The sequence below is a fragment of the Balaenoptera acutorostrata genome, chromosome 1 (assembly GCF_949987535.1).
Source record: "Balaenoptera acutorostrata chromosome 1, mBalAcu1.1, whole genome shotgun sequence".
Lineage (NCBI taxonomy): Eukaryota > Metazoa > Chordata > Mammalia > Artiodactyla > Balaenopteridae > Balaenoptera > Balaenoptera acutorostrata.
The window spans coordinates 22,314,140-22,337,149 of record NC_080064.1 but is presented as its reverse complement, the minus strand read 5'-3'; the positions used below and the strand labels follow the sequence as shown (position 1 = coordinate 22,337,149).

At 44.7% G+C, this 23,010-nt stretch overlaps 1 protein-coding gene across 3 annotated transcripts in view; it reads left to right on the top strand.

Annotated features, from left to right (window-relative positions):
- PTAFR (platelet activating factor receptor) overlaps positions 1 to 22,699 on the top strand; it is a 38,361-nt gene extending 15,662 nt beyond the window's left edge. For all 3 annotated transcript variants that reach the window (XM_007170515.2, XM_057534456.1, XM_007170514.2), the window contains exon 2: positions 19,473 to 22,699. In XM_007170515.2, coding sequence (XP_007170577.1) covers positions 19,489 to 20,547 — 1,059 coding nt within the window. In that variant the 5' untranslated portion in view covers positions 19,473 to 19,488 and the 3' untranslated portion in view covers positions 20,548 to 22,699. The remainder of the gene's footprint in view (positions 1 to 19,472) is intronic.
- The last annotated feature ends 311 nt before the right edge of the window (positions 22,700 to 23,010 follow it).

Here is a 23,010-nt window from a genome sequence, read left to right as displayed (position 1 = left end):
TAGACCCAGGAGTGGGCAACAGCTGAGCTATGGCCTGGGAGCACTCCCTGATGGGTCCTGGGAGAGTGTGTCTGGCTTCGGAGTGGAGCCCGTTCCCAGAAGGGCAAATGCTGGGCCCCCGGGGCAGTCACGTCTCTGACTAGCAGCTGTTGGGTTACTTGGCAGGATGGTGGGAGGAGAGAGAAGCCTCTGGTGTATCTTTGTGCGTGCATGTGTGCCTGTGGTTGTGTGGGGCGGACTGGGGAGTTGCTCTGGCTATATGCTATACGTGTGCTATATGCGTGCTACACGTATAGGTCCCAGCTCTGCTATGGCTATACATGTGCCTGGAGCATGACCAACTGCAGGTGGGCCCAGGACAGCCCAGCAGTTCCCAGAAGCAGGATCGTCAGCAAAACCAGCTGAGAGGTTGGTACTCCTTTCTTCCCTGTGTCTTCAGCCAAAGAGAATCCAGAGCCAGTTTGTGTGTGTGTGTGTGTGTGTGTGTGTGTGTGTGTGAATGAGATGGTGGTGGGGGAGACTATGTGGGGGGAAGACCATCACTCGGCAGCCCCTCCCCCCTTCTTAATTCTACAGGAGGGGACCTTCAGGGTCTAAGTTTGGAGCTGAGCTCAGCTGGCTGATGGGAGAAGCATGTCAAAAATTTCTGCAGATCTCTTCACAGTTTATAAAGTCTGTTTCAATTCCCCAAATGCCTTACTGTTTACCAAACCCTTTATCACGCCCAACCATCTTCCTTTTCACAATAGTGTTTGAGGTCTGGTGGGGGAGGGGTGTGTGCAGATGAAGATCCCAAGGCTTAGAACTGGGGAGAGACTCACTCTAGGTGGTGGGTGGCTTGGCTGAGATCAGAGCCCAGATCCTCTGATGGTAATTCCTGATCGTAATTCGTATTTTTCTTCAGCCATCCTTGGTTGCTGCTTCCAAAGGAGGAGATATGTGGCTGCTTTAGTACATTGCTGATTTGTTTGCTCATTCATTCATTCATTCACTCAACAAACATTTTCTGAGGGGGAGGGAGGAGCTCACAGTTACTGATCAATAACCACGTGCATCAATTGCTTCATTTTGCGCTTATAACTCACCCTGTGAGGAAAGTTCTATTATCACCATTTTGCAAATGAAGAAAGAGAGGCTTCAAGGGCTGAAGATCAGCTAGGAAAGAGCAGAGCCAGGTGCAGATCTGATTCTGTGTGACCACAGGGCCTGTGTCCTGTAAGCTACATTTTCCCTTGGGCCAGCCCCTGAAGATGTCAGAATGATTCCTGGTATAACAGAGGTGTGCCCTTGCTGGGGAAGCCCAGAGGAAGAAGCACCTCCCTGGGTGCCCCCTCTTCCCTGCCCTGGCTGACTTCCAGGAAGCAAGAAGTGGGGGAGGGTGACTCACAGACAGATACTATCTGGGTATCTTGGAGCCAGAAGGAGAGACTCAGGCCAGCCTCAGGGTCCCCCAACTCCACAGGGATGTCCTAGGCCAGATGAGCAGAGACTGAGTCTCATCAATATAATATATAAACCTGGGATCAGGTGGGCCCCAAGTGAGAAAGAAAGTTGGGAAACTCTGATGCCCAGGCCACCCCCCCCATCTCTGGGGCCCTAGACCCTGTCCCTGACCTCTCCCCAGACAATGAGCTCCATTCATCCACCAATAAATGTACCTAGCGTGGTGCTAGCCTCCTTGTACTGGAAACCATGCGGAGCCTAGTGCAGAATTCCCCAGAGGTCAGGAAACTTGCTCCCTTTATTTGCCCCTCAAATCCTTCTGCTTCCTGGACAAATGGTAATGAAACCACTCCATGAGGGGAATTTTTAGAGGATATGACCAGAAGCACAGAGGCATGGCCAAGCCAGGGCACAAATGTCAAGCATCAGGGGAGGCCAGAATAGGAGGTAACTCATTTATTGAGCATGTTAGAAGTTTAACTGCTTTCAACCTCAAAGCTATACTGTGAGGTCAATGTTCATATCATTTCCATTTTATTGATGTGAAAACTAGGACTCACAGAAGGGAAATGATTAAACTATGGTGTTTTAAACCTTTATTTTATTTATTTATTTATTTATATTTTTTGGCCGCACCGCAAGGCATGCGGGATCCTAGTTCCCCAAGCATTGAACCTGTGCCCCCTGCAGTGGAAGCACGGAGTCCCAGCCACTGGACTGTCAGGGAAGTCCCTGAACTATGGTGTGTTATTGGTCCCAGGGAATCTAAGGGCTGGGAGTGGCTGAGGCTGGTGTGAGAGGGTTTGGAAGTGAAGGATGAGGGACAATGTGACTCTGTGTGTGTGTGTGTGTGTGTGTGTGTGTGTGTGTGTGTGTGTGTGTAATGCCTGAGGACCTGTACCCAGGGAGTTCCCAGCCCAGAAGGGAAAGAGAAATCAATAGCCATTATAATGAAATGTGATGTGTTACGGGAACCAGAGGTGGCACCTCTAACCCTTTCTGGGGTAGAGAAGTAAGACTAAGAGTGGCCAGCATTCACTGAGCTCTTATTATGGATCAGGCATTTTCCATTTAATCCTTACAAAAATGCTATGATGTAGTGCTAGGATTCGTTTTTTTCTTTTTTTTTTTAAACAGATGAGTGAACAGAGGCTTATGGAGGTGAAATTGTCTTGGGCAAGAATTGGCTGATAGCATTTTGCCAACTGTCTCTAGCTGCCATTAAAAGATGTGACTGGTTCCCAGAAGTTTTCAGGGTTAATGATATATCTGGAAGTCTGATATAGGTGGCTTCAAGCTGGGGTAAACTTGGGATGAGCTAGATGTGAACGGTTGCAATGACAGTGGTGCTATTTTGAGAAACATTTGATCTGATCTAATCAGCTGACTGTCTGGATTTCCTGTAGATACAGCTTTTTAGAGCTGTTGATCATGAATATCTGAAATTGTGCTACATTATTCACTGAATCTTCGCACCATGCTGGGAGCTATGTGCTTGAAATATTATCAGCTCCATTTACAGGGGAAGGACCTGAGGCTCAGAGAATGATAAGCTTGACCATGGTCGTGAAGCCAGGACAGAGACAGGATTTGAATGGAGGTTTGTCTGACGCCAGTCTGGTGTTAACCACTGTCCTTTCCCAAATACTTTATATCCTTTATCTCGCTGGGTGCTCACAAAAAGCTCTATAGGGTAGATGTGTTCTTGTCCTCATTTTATAGATGAGGCCCAAAGAGGGGAAGCAGTTTTACCAAATGTCACACAACCATTGAATAAAAAAGCTGAGCCATATGAGTCCAAGTTAAAATTATACAATGTATTTTCAAATCTGCCATCTCTGAGACCCATTAAAAATTGTTTTTATTGTGGTAAAAAACATGTAAGAGGGATTTACCCTCTTAACGATTTTTAAGTATTGTTAACTATATGCACTTGTTATACCACAGATGTCTGGAACTTTTTCATCTTGCATGACTGAATCTCTGTACACGTTGAACATCAACTCCCTGTTTCTCCCTCCCTCCAGCCCCTGGCAACCACCATTCTATTTTCTGTTTCTGTGAGTTTGATTACTTTAGAAACCTCATATAAGTAGAATCATTCAGTATTTGTCTTTTTGTGATTGGTTTATTTCACTTATTAATATCCTCAAGTTTCATCCATGTTGTAGCATAGGACAGGATTTCCTTCCTTTTTAAGGCTGCATAGTATTTCATTATACATATATACCACATTTTGTTTATCCATTCATCTGTTGATGGACATTTAGTTTGCTTCTACCTCCTGGCTATTGTAACTAGTGCTGCTGTGAACCTGGGTATACAAATACTTCTTCAAGATCCTGTTTTCAATTTTTTTTTGGAAATATACCCAGAGAGATTTCTAGATCATTTGGGAGTTCTATTTTTAATTTTTTGTGGAAACTCCATACTGTTTTCCATAGTGGCTGTGTCATTTTATATTCCCACTGACAGTGAGTGCATAAATGTTCCAATTTCTCCACATCCTCACTAACACTTGTTATTTTCTACTTTTATGATTGAGGCCATCCTAATGGGTGATATCTCATTGTGATTTTGATTTGCATTTCCCTGATGATTAGTGATGTTGAGCATCTTTTCATATGCTTTTTTCCCCCCCTGCCTCTTGGCAATTTTTTAAAAAATTTAGTTTATTGAAGTATAGTTGATTTATAATGTTGTGTTGATTTCTGCTCTACAGTACAGTGATTTAGTTTTATATATATATATATATATATATATATATATACATACATTCTTTTCCATATTACTTTCCATTATAATTTATCACAGGATATTGAATATAGTTCCCTGTGCTATATAGTAGGACCTTGTTGTTTATCCATTCTATATATAATAGTTTGCATCTGCTAATCCCAAACTCACAATCCATCCCTCCCCATCTTTTCATATGCTTGTTGGCCGTTTGTATATCTTTGGAGAAATGTTTCTTCAAGTCCTTTGCCCATTTTTAATTTTTTTTTGTTGTTATTGAGTTGTAAGAGTTCTTTATATATTCTGAATATTAATTCCTTATGTTATTTGCAAATATCTTCTACAGTTTGGTAGGTTGGCTTTTACTCTGTTGATTGTTTCCTTTGCTACACAGAAGTTTTTAAGTTTGATATAGTTCCAAATGTCTATTTTTCCTTTTGTTACCTGTGCTTTTGGTATCATACCCAAGTAATCATTGCCCATTCCAATGTCATGATGATTTCCCTCTAGGTTTTCCTCTAGGAATCTTATAGTTTCCAGTCTTATGTTTAGGTCTTTAATCCATTTTGAGTTAATTTTTGTATGTGGTTTAAGATAAGGGTCTATCTTCATGCTTTTGCATGTGGATATCCAGTTTTCCAAATACCATTTGTTGAAGAGACTATCCTTTCCTCATTGTGTAGTCTTGACACCTTTGTCAAAGATCATTTGACCGTATACGTAGGGATTCATTTCTGGGCTCTCTATTCTGTTCCGTTGGTCTTCATGTCTGTCTTTATGTCAATACCACACTCTTTTGATTATTGTACTTTGTAATATGTTTTGAAATCATTAAGTGTGAGGCCTCCAGCTTTGTTCTTCTTTCTCAAGATTGTTTTGACTACTGGGGGTACTTTGAGATTCCTTATGAATTTTAGGATTATTTTTTCTATTTCTACAAAAAATGCCATTGGGATTTTAATAGGGCATTGAATCTGTAGATCACTTTGGGTAGTATGGACATTTTAGCAATATTAAGTCTTCCAATCCATGACCGCAGGATGTCTTTCCAATTATCTGTGTCTTCTTTAATTCCTTTTAGCAATATTTTGTAGTTTTCAGTGTACAAGTTTTTTGCCTCCTTGGTTAAGTTTATTCCTAAGTATTTTATTCTTTTTGATGGTATCGTAAATGGGATTACTTTCTGAATTTCCTTTTCTCTTAGGCCCATTTTTAAATCTTCATTTTACCAGTGAAGAGACAGAGACACAGAGTCATGGGGTGAGTTTAGTGTTTGAACCAGGATTTGATTCCAGCTTCAATGCTGCCTGGCAGGAGTTAGATGAATGCAGAGCAGTCCCTCCCCTGCCTTTGCCCTGTTCAATTCCCCACTTTGGGGAGCAAAGGTAAAAGCAGGGCCCCAGGTCGAAGGCAACTCTCCCCGGGGCCTTGCAGCCTCTGAAGCACCTGTTCTCAGACAATAGGACAGGTCTGTGAGTGGATGAGTTGGCCAAGGAGTGGTTTGCTTCCACCAGGGGCCACAGCTTGGCCTGGGAGAGACAGGATGGGCCTTGGAGTTCAAAATCTCACTGGCCACTTCCCAGCTATGTGACTGTGGACAAGTCTGTTTCCTTCCCTGACCTCACTTTTTTTGCTGGAAAAATGGGCATTATGTAAAACTCACCTTGCAAGGCTGATTTGAGGAGGAAATATGATCATGGGTAAGAGGTGTCTGTTTGTTTAATCAGTGAATGATGTCCAGTGCCCTGAGCTTAGGTGAGCTGGCTCTGGCTCCCCTCCAGTCATGCTCTCCCCCACAGAGCACGGAGTCCTTGGATCCAGGAGGGAGTACCCACTTGGAGCCAGTGCCCCTCCCATGCTCCCAGGCTTGCCAGGCTGCGAGGAGCTGCTGTTTCATGGAATGTGCATGAATTTAGATATGACTGATTTATAGCTTATAAATATTTAGACATTTGTACTCTTGACCCCAAATGGCCCCACAAATGTTAGGGGCCAGTCTGACTGGTAAACCCAACGTCCCAACCCACAGTCCACACTGGGGAAGTAATCAGCACATAATTCCTTCTGCCCAGATCTCAGTGGTCCCTCTGACTGTCCAGCTGAGGATGGGAGCCCTTTCTCTAGGTCCCCTAGGGGCTGGGATTGTTTGCAGACAGTATGGGAATGGCAGTCAGTGGGGGTTGGGACTGAATACTCTGCAGGGCAGAGGGTGGGAGATACAGATGGTAGAATTCTTCTTGTCTCCATAAATATTTATGCCCCCCTAGCCCACCCCCCAGCTAAATGCTGGGCCTGGGCCTGCTGCCCGGCCTTGATCCATCCGGGAGCCCTGCCCACGTGTTAAGCTGAGTGGTCTGAGTCGCCTCTTCCTTCTCCCTCCGAATGCTCCTTCCCTTCCTGAGGCGTTGAAAGCTTTGTTGGCATTAGCCCAACACCCTGTCTGGAGCTGGCAGGAAAGCCAGTATGTGGTTTAGAGTCCCTGGGGTCACTGGTGATCCACAGTCCCCTCCCCTGGCTCCAAGTGACTGGGCCAATAGTGAGAGGAAAGCCTGGCCATTTGTGGCTACTTTGCATGCTTATCTTTGGAAACATTGTTTGCCTTATAAGATTTTGCAGATGAAGAAGCTGAGGCTCAGAGAGGTGAAATCACTTGCCCAAGGTCACACAGCAAGTAAATGGCAGAGCCAGTTAAGAACCCAGGTCTTTCTGACTCCAGAGGCCTTTTCCCTACCCTGCCTTTTCCCCCCAGAGAGACTGGACACCTTTCCTTCATACTAGTTTCCTCTGAATAATTGTCAGGGCTTGGTCATTCGTTCATTCAGTCTTTAATGTCTGACACTGAAGATAAAGAGATAAAAAAGATCTAGTCTCTGCCCTCAAGAAGCTCTCAGCCTGGCGAGGAAACATCCACAGAAATCAATATTTACAACATACAGTGTCAGATGCTATGCTGAGGAATGTGCCCAGTACCATGGCAACCCAGAGAAGGAGGCAACTCATTCTGCCTGGGGCAAACAGAGAAGGCATCCCAGAGGAAGCACTCTTTAGATTAGGTCTTCAAAGATGAGTAAGATTTTGCTAGGTAAAGCAATAGGCAAAAGGCATTCTCAGTAGGGGCCACAGCATGTGCAAAGGCACAGAGGTTTGCGGAGAAATCGTTTTTAGAGAAGCAGCAAGAAGTTCATTGTGGCTGGAGGAGAGGGCGAGTGGTAGCAGAGGCTGGTGGGAGATGAGCTGGGGAAAGAGCTTGCACTTGGTCCTGGGCAATGGGGAGCCATGGAAGGTGTTAGAACAGGCAAGTACGTGGCTGACAGCGCGTGGAGGCACAGCTCTGCTCAAAATTCAGTGTGCGCGCGAATCACCGGAGAATCTTGTTAAAATACAGATGCTGAAACAGCGGGTCTGGGGTAGAGTCAGGTTCTACATCTCTAACAAGCTCACAGGTGATGTTGATGCTGCTGGCGCAAGGACCGCACTTTGAGTAATGAGGTTGTAGAGGGCTCACTCTGCCTTGTCTGGAGGCTGCTCTGGGGGGCAGGCAGCCACTGGTGCTCTTTTGTCACTGGAGAGATCAGGCCTCTACCATCTTCTTGGGTCAGCCCTCTTGCAGCCCTCACAAAAGAGTCAATCTTGTTAGTTGCTAGATATTTGTTCACTAGACAAATGTTTGTTAAGCTCCTACTCTGGCCAAGCTTGTGTTGGGTGCTGGGGATGGAGAGAGGAATTGGAAATGCTACTTTCTGGTCCATGTCGCCACCATCTCTTGCCTCTGACATAGTCTCTCTGCTTCCACTCTTGTCCTCTACCACCTATTCTCTGCCCAGCAGCTGGAGAGAGTCAGATCCTGCTGCTCATGTGCTTGACATAGTCCAGCGGCTCTCTGATGTCTATAGAATAAAACCCAAACTCCTTACCATGGCGTAGGAGTGATTTGGGGTCTGTTGCCCTCAGATCTCATCTTACTCTTCCCATTTCTCTGGGGACACTGACCCTTCAGTTCCCCGAACGTGACACATTTATTTTTAGCTCAGAATATGATGAACTTATTCCCACTGCAGGCCCTTTGCACGTGATACCCTTTGCCTGGAATATGCTTCTTCTAGATTTTCGCTTGACTTATTCCTTCTCACTCTTTAGATTTTAGCCAGGGGAAGACACAGGTTTTGTAGGACTCTGAAGCTTATACAATATGTGGGCCCTTCTTTAAGAGATACCAAATTATAAATATATAGTTAGAAACAAGGCCTAGGAAGGGGTCTTAAAGCTTAATTCCTTGGCTTCATGGTAGATCTGCCTCTAGTTTCATTTATATGTCACCTCCTCTGAGAAGCCTTCCCTGGTCACTCTATTTTAAGTAGCCCTCTATCCAATCTTCATCATGTCACGATTTTTATTTCTTTTATTGAATTCATCACAATTTGAAATTACCTTGTTCATTTATCTCTGTACTTATTTTTGTCTGTTTTCCATGACTAGAGTATAAGCTCCTCAAGGGCCAGAATCTTGCCTGTTTTATTCCTGCAGTGTCCCTAACACAGTGCCGGGCACTCAGCAGGGTGTCAGGTGAATGAATGGACATGGTCTCATTCCTCAAGAAGCTAAGGCCTAGTGGCAGGAGGACACACACAGGCAATTTCAGTGAGCTTTGGGAGCCCAGGGGATGGGCACTTAACCAGGTCTTGGGGGAGAGGCAGGATGTGAAAGAGTCGGAGAGGCTTAAGAAAAACTACCTGGAGGAAAGGAGGCCTGAGCAGCCTTAAAGGATGATCAGTAGTCAGCTGGGCAGAGAGAGGGAGGGGAGCATGAATGAAGGCGTGGATGTATGAGCCCCCAGACCCAGAGGAGACTAGGCTGGTTACATTTTGGGTGATTTCAAGGGTTCTATTGATGCAAAGGGACATCTGGGCATTATGTTTGGGATGAGGGCCAAGGGAGTGGGAGTCACCTGGGGACCTGTGACTGGAGAGAAGGCAGCAGAAGTAGGAAGGGCCTGGGTGGTGGGTATTGGAGGCTCCAAGGACGAGGCTACTGGCAAAGGCAGGGGTTCCGCCCAAGACGTCCACACTGATTCTGGTCCTGTATCTGAAAGGAAGAGGCCTACCTCTGCTGGGCCTCCTGTGAGGGCTGTGTGGACTGGGGAGGCTCTGGGTTAGGACGGACCTGAGTACACATTGTCGCAGGTTGGGTTCCTGGGAAGCTGCTTCTCACTTGAGATTAGCACACCAGCATGTTTTTCCTGGAATATTTTAAAGCAAAACTGAGATATTGTGTAATCCTACCTATAAATTCTTCAGTATGTGTGTATAATAGATAAGAAATTAAAAATCTAAAAGTGTATAAGCAGTATATCACGATCACAGCCTCACAAAATTAGCATCAATTTCTTTTCTTTTTTTTCTGGCTGTGCCTTGCAGCTTGCGGGATCTTTGTTCCCTGACCAGTGCCGAGTCCTAACCACTGGACTGCCAGGGAATTCCCAGCATCGATTTCTTAATTGCATCTAATACTTTGTGTTTGAGTTCTCCCAGTTGTCTAACAAATGTATATATATATTTTTTACAGTTAGTTTGTTTAAATCAAGATACACACAAAGGTCCACACACAGCCTTTATTTGCTTAACTCAGCTTCTCGAACGAGAATTTGACATTTCCACTTCCTTGCCTCTCATTCACTCCTGAACGCATGCTTAGGAAACTATGTCCATCTGATCAGGGAGATAGATTTCTGAGTGACCCTGTGCAATGTTTGCTTTCCTGTCTTCATTGTGCTGGATCTCGCTGAGGCTTTTCACACCGTTGGCCACTTGCTGCCACACTCTTGAAACTTTCCTCTGTCGGGTCTTGCGTGGTGGTCCCCTGGTCCTCCTCCTACATCTTGACCATCCTGTTCCTACCTGCAGTGAACATTGTGGGACATGACTCTTTTTGAATTATGGTTTTCTCAGGGTATATGCCCAGTAGTGGGATTGCTGGGTTGTATGGTAGTTCTATTTTTAGATTTTTAAGGAACCTCCATACTGTTCTCCATAGTGGCTGTATCAATTTACATTCCCACCAACAGTGCAAGAGGATTCCCTTTTCTCCACACCCTCTCCAACATTTATTGTTTGTAGATTTTTTGATGATGGCCATTCTGACCGGTGTGAGGTGATACCTCATTGTGTTTTGGTTTGCATTTCTCTAATGATTAGTGATGTTGAGCATCCTTTCATGTGTTTGTTGGCAATCTGTATATCTTCTTTGGAGAAATGTCTATTTAGGTCTTCTGCCCATTTTTGGATTGGGTTGTTTGTTTTTTTGATATTGAGCTGCATGAGCTGCCTGTAAATTTTGGAGATTAATCCGTTGTCAGTTGCTTCATTTGCAAATATTTTCTCCCATTCTGAGGGTTGTCTTTTCATCTTGCTTATGGTTTCCTTTGCTGTGCAAAAGCTTTTAAGTTTCATTAGGTCCCATTTGTTTATTTTTGTTTTTATTTCCATTTCTCTAGGAGGTGGGTCAAGAAGGATCTTGCTGTGATTTATGTCATAGAGTGTTCTGCCTATGTTTTCCTCTAAGAGTTTTATAGTGTCTGGCCTTACATTTAGGTCTTTAATCCATTTTGAGTTTATTTTTGTGTATGGTGTTAGGGAGTGTTCTAATTTCACTCTTTTACATGCAGCTGTCCAGTTTTCCCAGCACTACTTATTGAAGAGGCTGTCTTTTCTCCATTGTATATTCTTGCCTCTTTTGTCAAAGATAAGGTGACCATATGTGCGTGGGCTTATCTCTGGGCTTTCTATCCTGTTCCATTGATCTATATTTCTGTTTTTGTGCCAGTACCATATTGTCTTGATTACTGTAGCTTTGTAGTATAGTCTGAAGTCAGGGAGCCTGATTCCTCCAGCTCCGTTTTTCTTTCTCAAGATTGTTTTGGCTATTCGGGGTCTTTTGTGTTTCCATACAAATTGTGAAATATTTTGTTCTAGTTCTGTGAAAAATGCCATTGGTAGTTTGATAGGGATTGCATTGAATCTGTAGATTGCTTTGGGGAGTATAGTCATTTTCACAATGTTGATTCTTCCAATCCAAGAACGTGGTATATCTCTCCATCTGTTGGTATCATCTTTAATTTCTTTCATCAGTGTCTTATAGTTTTCTGCATACAGGTCTTTTGTCTCCTTAGGTAAGTTTATTCCTAGGTATTTTATTCTTTTTGTTGCAGTGGTAAATGGAAGTGTTTCCTTAATTTCTCTTTCAGATTTTTCATCATTAGTGTATAGGAATGCAAGAGACTTCTGTGCATTAATTTTGTATCCTGCTACTTTACCAGATTCATTGATTAGCTCTAGTAATTTTCTGGTGGCATCTTTAGGAGTCTCTATGTATAGTATCATGTCATCTGCAAACAGTGACAGTTTTACTTCTTCTTTTCTGATTTGGATTCCTTTTATTTCTTTTTCTTCTCTGATTGCCATGGCTAGGACTTCCAAAACTATGTTGAATAATAGTGGTGAGAGTGGACATCCTTGTCTTCTTCCTGATCTTAGAGGAAATGGTTTCAGTTTTTCACCATTGAGAATGATGTTGGCTGTGGGTTTGTCATATTTGGCCTTTATTATGTTGAGGTAGGTTCCCTCTATGCTTACTTTCTGGAGGGTTTTTATCATAAATGGGTGTTGAATTTTGTCGAAAGGGAAGCGCAGAGTCTTAACAATTGGATTGCCAGGGAAGTCCATTCTCTTTTAATGTTGGGCTCTTCAGGGTGTAACCCTGGATCCTCCTGGGTGTTTCTCAGGCACTCCACCTGTGATATGGCCCCCACGAAGTTCATCCTCTACGCCCCACACTCTTCCTCCTCTGTTTCATCTCTGTGAAGACAGACACCACCCAGCTCCAGTCATCTGGGCCAGAAAACCTGGCCATCCGTGTCTCCTCCCTTTCTCTCAACCACTATCCCGTGCATCTGTAAGTTCTGTCCATTCCATCTCCCAAATCATTCTCACAGCCATCCATTTCCATCCACTCTGCCATGTTCCAAGCTTCCCTTTGGTGCTCTGGACAGTTGCAGTTATCTCTTTGTTATCTCCCTGCCTCTGACCTGAGGCCCCTCCAATTCATTCTGTACACAACGTCAAAGTCATATTCCATAAACCTGAAACTCCACATCCTCCAATGACTCCCCATTTCCAGCAGAATCAAATACAAACTCCTTTAGCCTAGTATGCAAGACTCTACTTCAGTTGACTGATGCTTGCTTTGTAGGTCCTGTCTCTCCTCACCACCACCCCACCCACCTTTTAAGTTTTAGCCAAACCAAACTTCTCAAGTTCCCTGAGAACAAGGCACATCCTCTCCTGTTCTTCCAGACGTCTTCCTCTCTCCCAGCTGCATCTGGCTAACTCCTTGTCTTCCTTCAGCATAAGCAGGAGTCATTCCTCACCGTCAAGTCTGGGTCACGGGCACCACTCAGAATGACCCTGACATCTAGAACCTCCACCATCCTAACACTTAGCACCTATTTTTCTGAATCTCTCTCTTGAGAAATGGCCTGTGAGCCACAGAAGGACAAAGACGAGGTCTGTTCTCAGAGGCCTCAGGACTCTGCCCAGGCTGGCAGCAGTGAGCTTGTCCAGTGAAGGCATGAATAAGTGACTGAATGGGTGAGCTGGGCTATTCTGTGTGTGCCCCATTCACATGGTGAGACTATTTAAAAAAAAAAAAACCAATTAATACCAAAAAAACCCCCAAACCCCCCAAAATCCATGATGAACAAAATACCAAAAGTTTAAATGAAGACAGGATCATAATAGTGCCAGGCAGGGCCGTATTAGAGCCTGGGGCAAAAGGAAGCATCAGTAATACTGATTTTGATTCTTCAAATGATTGCAAATGATCTTCAAATGATCCAAATATTATTTATCTTGATTACTGAGGCTTTTGGCGCTCCCTTAAATTTTGCACCCAGGTGAGCACCTCACGAGCCTTATTCAAATCCTGATCCTCATGGGAAGACTTTCTCAACAGGCTTGGGCAGGGGTGGTATAAGGGGCAGGGCCCAGGAGGATGTCCTGAGTGGAGTCCTTTGCCTGGAGAAGGATAGTTTCTGGAGGACAGTTGTCCCTACTCCACTGTGCTGGAGCCTAAACCCAAGAAGAGGACAGGACTTACTTAGGGGTGGGGATAGGGTGTTGGGGGTGGATAGGGATGTGACTTCCTCAAAGACCCAGATGAGCACCACACACCTCCCAGCTGTGGGCTGCTCCCCACCCCCGCCTCTCAGGCCCCAGGAACAGGGTCCCGTAAGGCAAGGCACGAGGGTCCAGCAGGAAAAAGAAACAAGGCCAGTCCCAGATGAATGGGAGTCTTAGGCTCAAAGGAAATGGGGGGACGGGGCGGGGTGGTGAACTGAAATTGTGGAGCATTGATTTTCAAATTTTCTGGTCTCAGGATCTCTTTATATTCTTAAAAATTATTGAGGGCCCCAGAGAACTTTTGTTTACATGGGTATATCTACCAATATTTACCCTCTTCAAAATTAAAACTAAGACATTCTAAAAATTTTTGTTTTTAAATGTAAAAACCAATAATAAACTCGTTTCATGTTAACATAAATAATGTTTTTAGTGGAAAATAACTAAAGTTTTCAAAACATAAGCAATTTAGGGAGAAGAGTAACATTGATTTACATTTTTTTTTTGCCAATCTCTTTAATGTTGGGTTTAATAGAAGACAGCTGGATTCTCATATTCACTTCCACACTCAGTCTATTGTGATATGTTGTTTTGGTTAAAGTATATGAAGAAAATCTGCCCTCACACAGATGTATGTGTCTTTGTAAAGGGAGGAATATTTTAATGGCTTTTTCAAATAATTGGTGATACTCTTCTTTGATTCTACATCAGAACTCCACAAATGGTAGTTTCTTAAAAGTTAGTTGCGGGCTTCCCTGGTGGCGCAGTGGTTGAGAACCTGCCTGCTAATGCAGGAGACGCAGGTTCGGGCCCTGGCCTGGGAAGATCCCACGTGCCGCGGAGTGGCTGGGCCCGTGAGCCACAGTTGCTGAGCCTGCGCGTCTGGAGCCTGTGCTCCGCAGCGGGAGAGGCCGCGATGGTGAGAGGCCTGCGCAGCGCGATGAAGAGTGGCCCCCACTTGCCACAACTAGAGAAAGCCCTCGCACAGAAACGAAGACCCAACACAGCCAAAAATAAATAAATTAATTAATTAATTAATTTAAAAAAAAAAGTAACTGAAGTGAAAAACCAATTGAGGACACAAAACAAGGCAAAAATATTAAAAAAAAAAAAAAAAAAAAAAAAAAGACTGAACCCTCACAATGGAATAAGAGCTATATTCTGGCAGTTTAAAAAAAAAAAAAAAAAAAAAAGTTAGTTGCAATGTATACTGAATCATATCAACAAACTTTTTGTCATCCGTGAACAAGGCAATGTATTGGTCTATCTTGCCCTTTGAATCTTTTACCTCTATGTAATTTTGAAACATCATACTTTCCTCATTTGAAAAATATTGGTTCACTGCGATATACAGGTCTTCCAGATATTGACCTTTCATTATAAGATATCAAAAAATTGTATTAATTAATATCACTACCAATCTCATCAGAAAATTCTTTGATATTGGAAAGCTGTCAAGCTCATGCTGGTAGATACAGATTTTCCAAAAATTTTGATCTTTTCTTGAAAGTTCAAATTTTAATCATGGCAGCAAAATCCCATCATTGGTTTTCCTTGAAGTGACAGGATCACTTTATATAGTGACTTTTTGAGAAAAAGTCTGCCAGATACCCAAGTCTCTGAAAAGCCATAGTTTGCCAGTCATTTTTTCAAGTGATAATGATGATCCAAAATACAGCTCAGCTCACAACTCAAACAATGTCATTGGTTCTTTTTCTGAAGACAACCACTCTACTCCAGTTTGCAGCAGAGATGTTTCATGTGTATTTCCCATTCCGATACACAGATTATTAAAAAGATGTGTACTGGGCTTCCCTGGTGGCGCAGTGGTTAAGAATCCGCCTGCCAATGCAGGGAACACGGGTTCGAGCCCTGGTCCGGGAAGAGCCCTCGAGCCACAACTACTGAGCCCATGTGCTACAACTACTGAAGCCCACGTGCCTAGAGCCCGTGCTCCACAACAAGAGAAGCCACCGCAATGAGAAGCCCGCTCACTGCAACGAAGAGTAGCCCCCGCTTGCCACAACTAGAGAAAGCCTGTGTCCAGCAACAAAGACCTAATGCAGCCAAAAATAAATAAGAATTTAAAAATTTGTAAAAAAAATAAAAAAATAAAGTGAAATTGGCTTTTTCTTTTTTAATTTTTTTACACTGAATGCATAGCTGTGAAGGATATGACTCCTATGATAGTTTGGTGTCCCTGCCTTGATTGGTGCTAAGGAGCCAGCAGTTTTGCGCACCCTTTTGTACTGTCAGCGCAAATGTCAGTCAACTCAGTGAAAAAGACAAATAATGTCTTGGTATTATTATGATGATCATTTTGACCTCATGGATTCCCTGAAAATTTTCAGAGATAGACCTCCTCTCTCATCCCTCGTTTACATGGACCACCCTTTGAGAGTTATTATCTTACACCTTTGGGATCAGATGGCAGGGTCACCTTTAGGAGTAGAAAAGATCCCAGCTGAGTAGAAGCTAGCAATTTGCTGCTGAGGAAGCAGAATAAAAGTATGTAATTCAAATCAACTATGTAATTCACAGTGCGACTTGAGGGTGAGTTTTTTGTTTTTAAAGGAATCGCAATGATTTCTTGGAATAATGGAACCTACATTTATTTAATTAACATAGACAAACCACCACCATATACTAAATAGAACAAAGAACAAAATTTTTCTCAATCAAGAGAAAAATTCTAATTACAGCCAGTGGTTTCTTTAAACTCACCTGTAAGTATCTATAGACTTCTTCAAGTGTTTCCACTGCTCTGGGGCTCCCTAAGGGGTGGGTGTAATTAACAAGGCTTATTACCCATTCCTTTTATTTATCGATTCATGGTGCTGGGAATAGTGTTGATTAGGCAGACAAGGTCCTTGATCTGCCGGTGCTCACAGTCACGTGGGAGAGTGTGAAACAGTCATACAAACATGAATACGATTACAATTGTGCTAAGATTTAAGAAGAAGTACGGGGAGCTTTGAGATGGGACCTGACCTGACCTGGAGGTCATTGAAGACCTCCCTGAAGAAGTGAAATTCAGCTAAGGTCTGAAACATGAGTTGGAGTTGGCCAGGTGTCAGTGGGGTGTGGATAGGGAAGCATGTTCAAGGCAGTGGCATGGCTATGTGTGCAGGCTGAAGCAGGAGAGTTCTGGGTGGGTTTGAAGACCCACCTGGGAAGTCCATTTTGGCTGGAGCCTGGTGAGAAGGTGGCATGAGATGAGGGTGGAGTGGCAGCCAGAGGTCAGGGCAAGGGCCATCAGGTGGCCTTTTATCCAGTTCCTGGAACCTACCAATCTCTTTCCTGCCCCAGTGCTAGACTCATGCAGATCCCTCTGCCTGGAACTCTCTTCCTAGGCTCTTCTTTCAGGCCTCAATGGAAATGTCACCTCCTTTCAAAGTAGATATCTTGGGACTTCCCTGGTGGCACAGTGGTTAAGAATCCGCCTGCCAATGCAGGGTACACGGGTTTGATCCCTGGTGGGGGAAGATCCCACATGCCACAAAGCAACTAAGCCCATGCACCACAACTACTGAGCCTGCGCTCGAGAGCCCGTGAGCCACAATCACCGAGCCAATGTGCTGCAACTACTGAAGTCCACGTGCCTAGAGCCCATACTCCACAGCAAGAGAAGCCACCGCAATGAGAAGCCCGCTCACTGCAACGAAGAGTAGCCCCCACTCGCCACAACTAGAGAAAGCCCGTGCGCAGCAACAAAGACCCAATGCAGCCAAAAATAAATAATAAATAAATAAATTTATATTAAAAAAAGTAGATCTCTGTTTTCTTCTCCATGTCAGCACCCTATTTTCTTCGTATAGCAGCTATGTTTGTTTACACTGCTTTTGTCTATCGCCCCCACGAGACTCTAAGTTCCCTGAGGGCAAGGTCCTGTCGGTCATGTTCACTCTGCCTCTCCTGTGTTTGGCAGTGAGCCTGACACACAGCTGGTGTTCAGAAATATTTTTGGTTGAATGTATGAATGAACAAATGAAGACAGAGCTAGATTTGAGATCCTGGCTCCATCCCTTAATGCTGTGTGACCTTGGACAAGTCACATAACCACCCTATACTCTGTTTCCTATTCTGTAAAATGGGGATCTTACTTCCTATCTCAAAGGGCTTGTGCGAGACTCAAAGGAGGTAATGCGTGTGGAAGCACTGAGCAGGGTGCCTGGCTCCAAAAGAGGTGCTCTTAAGTGTTAATTGTCTTCCTTGCTTCTCACTGCCTATTCCCTGCTCTTTTCACTCTACTATGATATATGATGAGCCTTGGGCCTTGCTTAATCCCAAGTCTCTTGCCATCCCATCCCCCTCAGCTGCAACACAAACATAAGAGGGGCTTCCAGGCTCACGTGATGGCAACATAGTGGGAGGGACAAGAGAGGAGGGAGGAACTGGTTTTTCTGGACAGTGGATGGGGACAAAGAACTGTTGAAAATGAACCAGACTTTGGGTAGTGCGATTATGGCTACTTTTAATCTTCTTTCATGTACAGTTGAATCTTGAACAACACAGGAATTAGGGGCGCCACCCTCCCTGCAGCTGAAAATCTGCTTATAACTTTACAGTTGGCTCTCCTTCTGTGGGGTTCCGTACCTGTGGATTCATCCAACCACGGGTCGTGTAGTATTGTATTTTTGTACTGTATTATATTAATTGTATTGTATTGTATTAATCAAAAAAAATCCATGTATAAGTGGACCCACACAGTTCAAACCTGTGTTGTTCAAGGGTCAACCATACTTAAAACAAACAAACAAACACCTTTTTGTTTTGAAATAATTTTAGGCCTTCAAAAAAGTTGCAAGATAGTACAAAGAGTTCATTATATGCCCTTCACCCAACATTCTCAATTTATAAAACCATAGTACAATGATCAAAACCAGGAAATGAACATGGATACAGTATTATCTAAATTATAGACCTTATTTGAACTTCACCCGTTTTCCCCTAACAATATTTCTGTTCCCGGGTACAATCCAGGATCCTACTTTGCACTTAGTTGTCCTATGTCTCCTTTATATCCTCTGATCTATGATAGTTCCTCAGTCTTTCCTTGTCTTTCATGACCTTGACACTATTGAGCAGTCATTTTGTAGAATGTTGCACAATTTGGCTTTGATGTTTTCTCATGGCTAAATTGAGATTATGCATTTTTGGCAAGAATACCACAGAAGTAGTGTTGTGTCCTTGTCAGTACATCGTACCAGGGGTACATGATGTTGACATGTCTTACTAATGATGATGCTACTCTTGTTCACTTGGTTAAAGTATTGTCTATTGGGCTTCTCCACTATATATTTTTCTTTTAAAATTATACTTAAAAATTTTAAATTACTAAAGCAATGCACACTCCTAAAAAGTTTAAACAAACAAAAAAAAATGTAAAGTAATTATACTTCCAACCAAGCCCACCTCACCTTCCCAGAGGTTTCACCACTGTCATCGCTTTGAGGGGTATCCTTCTAGATCATTTTCTATATCATATACAAGTATATAACGGGGTCATACCAACTTTTTTGTTTTGTTTTGTTTTACTTAACAATATTATCCAGGGACAACTTTACATGGCAGTACAATCAGATCTAACTCATCCTTTCTAATATATAGCTACTATTTCATTCTCTGGGTGACTCTAATATACATCTGTGTATTTTCTAGATTTCGTATGAGCACGTGAATTATTTTTTAACATAAGACATTTTACCATCAAAATTTTTATCTCAAATTTCATCAATAGAAAAATACTCAAGTTTTGTCAGAAATTAAAAACCGTAGAATTTAAATTTTTAAAAAAATTTAAATTTCCATCTGTTTCATCACCAGGAATAGATTGTCTAAAACTCTAAGTCAAAACAAGCTAGAGAATAAAAAAGTATATTTTTAAATGGAACAAGAGAAAAGAAACTGAATTGCCACTGATTTTATTGACTGTCAGAGGCCATTCATTTAAAAAACACACCATTATTTTATGTAGGAAGAAAAAAATTGCCAATTAATTGGAAAATGCCATCAACTTTAGAGTGTTTAAAATGTGCAAAATGGGAGTCTTGGAACTGAGTAAATAAGATAGTTCCTTGTTAGCCCTTCATTAACCAGAATTTCTGTGTGGTCTTCCAGGCACAGGTAGGATCTTATGACCAGCTGCCCATTCGAGCCCACAGTGATGGAGGCAAATGATTCCTCTCGTGTGGATTCTGAGTTCCGATACACCCTCTTCCCAATTTTTTACAGCATCATCTTTGTGTTGGGGGTCCTCGCCAACAGCTATGTGCTGTGGGTCTTTGCCCGCTTGTACCCTTCCAAGAAATTCAATGAGATAAAGATCTTCATGGTGAACCTCACCATGGCTGACCTGCTCTTCCTGGTCACCCTGCCCCTGTGGATCATCTACTACTACAACAAGGGCAACTGGATTCTTCCTGAATTCCTGTGCAACCTGGCTGGCTGCTTCTTCTTCATTAACACTTACTGCTCAGTGGCCTTTTTGGCCGTCATCACTTATAACCGCTTCCAGGCTGTAACACAGCCCATCAAGACCGTTCAGGTCACCACCCGCAAGCGTGGCATCCTTTTGTCCCTGATCATCTGGGTGGCCATTGTGGCCGCCGCATCCTACTTCTTCGTCCTGGACTCCACCAACACAGTGCCCAACAAGACTGGCTCGGGCAACACCACACGCTGCTTTGAGCACTACAAGAAGGGCAGCATCCCGGTCCTCATCATTCACGTCTTCCTCGTGTTCAGCTTCTTCCTCGTCTTCCTCATCATCCTCGTTTGCAACCTGGTCATCATCGTCACGCTGCTCACACAGCCGGTGCAGATGCAGCGCAGTGCGGAGGTCAAGTGCCGGGCACTCTGGATGGTCTGCACGGTCCTGGCTGTGTTCATCATTTGCTTTGTGCCCCACCACATTGTACAGCTGCCCTGGACCCTGGCTGAGCTGGGCTTCCAGAACAGCAACTTCCACCAGGCTATTAATGATGCACATCAGGTCACTCTCTGCCTCCTTAGTACCAACTGTGTCTTAGACCCCATCATCTACTGCTTCCTCACCAAGAAGTTCCGTAAGCACCTCACGGAGAAGTTCTACAGTATGCGCAGCAGCCGGAAATGCTCCCGGACCACCATGGAGACAGGCACCGAAGTGGTCATGCCGCTCAAACAGGTCCCTGTCAATTCCCTCAAAGATTAGTCCCGGATTGTTGGAACCCAGAGGCCTATCCTCCATGGACATCATGGAGTGACCTGGGGGAGGAAGGGGTGTCTGATGTGGCCCTGGCACCTCCTCCCTGGGCAGTGGTGGCCCATTAGGTATGGAGGCTACCTCACCAAGGTGTCGATGCTGGCAGAGCCAGACTGCTGGGAAATCCAGAACTTGAATGAGCCCTTTCAGCCACCTTTGGGCACATGCCATAATAACCTTGGTTGGTAACCTCATCCTGAGCGCCTGAGTCTGATAGTTCTGGAAGGAGTGTCAGGGCCGGGGCGGTCCTTGGGGGTTCACACTGAGCCACCCCATTCACCCTAGCAGGACAGCAGTCCCAAATGCGTAAGTCCTAAAGTTTTGGGCAACCCCTCCCTTTATCACTAAAAAGTCAGAGAAGGGGTTTTGGAAAAGGGATGCTTCCCTGGCCGTGTGGCACTGTCTTTGGGACAGACTTCTGAGCTAGAATGGTGCCACCCAGTCTCTACCTGAAGGCACAAGGTCTTTGTGACACTTCTTAGGGGAAGTGGCTTGGTGGAACCTTCTCCCGAGTCATGCAACAACCTGTACTGAGTGGTGAGCAGAGAAGATAAAACATGCAGAGACCGAAAGCTAGGACGGGGAGCCTGTCTCCTGGGACAGATGTGTGTTTCCACACAGGCCTCACCTCAGGCCTGGGGCAGCTCTGGGGCAGTGGGAGACACACAACACCCACATCCACTTTCTGTCTCAACAAGGGACCCCGATGAAGAAACTCCTGCAGGACAGCCACCCACTGTGGGTGGGCAAAGTCCCCTCAAAGCCGAATTGGGGCCCTCCAGGCCACTGCGATGCCCAGAGGCTTCCGTGGGAAAGGACGGTTAGGCTGAGAAGTGCCTGCAGGAAGGCCTCCAGAGCGGAAGGATCCCGTCAGCTCCGCTCCCCACCCCACCTTCTGGGGGGCCCCTCTGACGTAGCTGCCACGAGCTGAGAAGAGCAACTAGAATCCCAAGGGCAGGCAGGCACTTTGAGCTCTGGGTGCAGAAGAGAGGTGAAAACTTCTCTCGAGGAGTTCTAGATGCCTGAGCCTCCTCTCGCACCCTGAGCACCTGCAGTGTGAACCTGACAGCCTCAGACCCAGGGGCTTGGAGGAGCCTTCCCTGGTTTCCAGAAATCATCTTCCCTTCCAGCCAGTGACCCCACAAAGCTGGGATCCTCGTTTCCCGCATACTGGGCTGATTTTGATAAATGCCTCCCAATGGGCCAGAGACCTGCTTGGGTCTGGGATGGCAGCTGTGGGCTGGACTTAGCAGGTGGTGACTAGGTGGATAGTGCAGCGGACTTGAACTTCGGTGTCACACAGACCCAGGTTCAAGCTGTGGCTTTGTCACTTCCTGCCCAGGGCCTATGAACTGAATTTCCGGCCTCATAGAGTTATGAGGAGCAGAAACCTCTTGGTCAGGCTGACTGCTCATCCCAGATTCTCCCGTCTTCTGAGAATTTGTTCCCCCCTAACCCTCCGATAGGAGCTGAAGGGATGAGAGGTGAGCGTCTGGCTCTGGTGGGGCCAGTCAGGTTCTCGCTTGGGAATAAGTAGCAAGATTCAGGGATGCTCTTTCAGGCTCTGCAGGCCACTTACCGGAACACATTTAAACTCTGGAGCTGTGTGTGCGTGTGTCTGCGTGTGAGGTGTGTGTGTGTGAGGTGTGTGTGTGTGTGTGGCCAGTGGGCCAGGGTTGAGGGAGGCACCTGCATGAATGTAGTAGAGAAAACAGCTCTGCTCAGAGAGAAGACAGAGATGTGCAGAGCAAAGCAGAGACCAGGGGGGACCGCAGGGGCCTGGAGAGAGGAGGGGCAGTGCTTCCAGGGGCCTGCAGGCTCCCTTCCTCCAGGCCCAGCCCTTCTCGAAGCTCAACATCTGCGCTGCTTCCTTTGGGTCCTTGTGAGATTCCCTGTTAGGATACATTTTCTTATTTTGCTTAAGCTGATTTGAGTGATTATCTATTACTTGCAACCAAAAGAGTTCTGAATGAGATAAATGCTTGTATGCTAAAGCACAGTGTTTCTTGAATTTCAGCCGTTTGTGTACTCGCCTCGTAAATTTTGCAATATCCATGTACCATCTGTATGTTTACTCAAGAAATATATTCCTCTAAATTGAGTCACTTTTTAAAACTTTCACCTGTTTAAAAGGATGCTTTAGAACTAAATTGTAAGTGAAAACAAATGCCACCTGCCACACATAGAAGGTAAACATAAACACAAAACATAAATATTAAAATCAAGGGACTTCCCTGGTGGCACAGTGGTTAAGAATCCGCTTGCCAATGCAGGGGACACGGGTTCGCGCCCTGGTCCGGGAAGATTCCACGTGCCGCAGAGCAACTAAGCCCATGCGTCACAACTACTGAGCCTGCGCTCTAGAGCCCGCATGCCACAACTACTGAACCCGTGAGCCACAACTACTGAAGC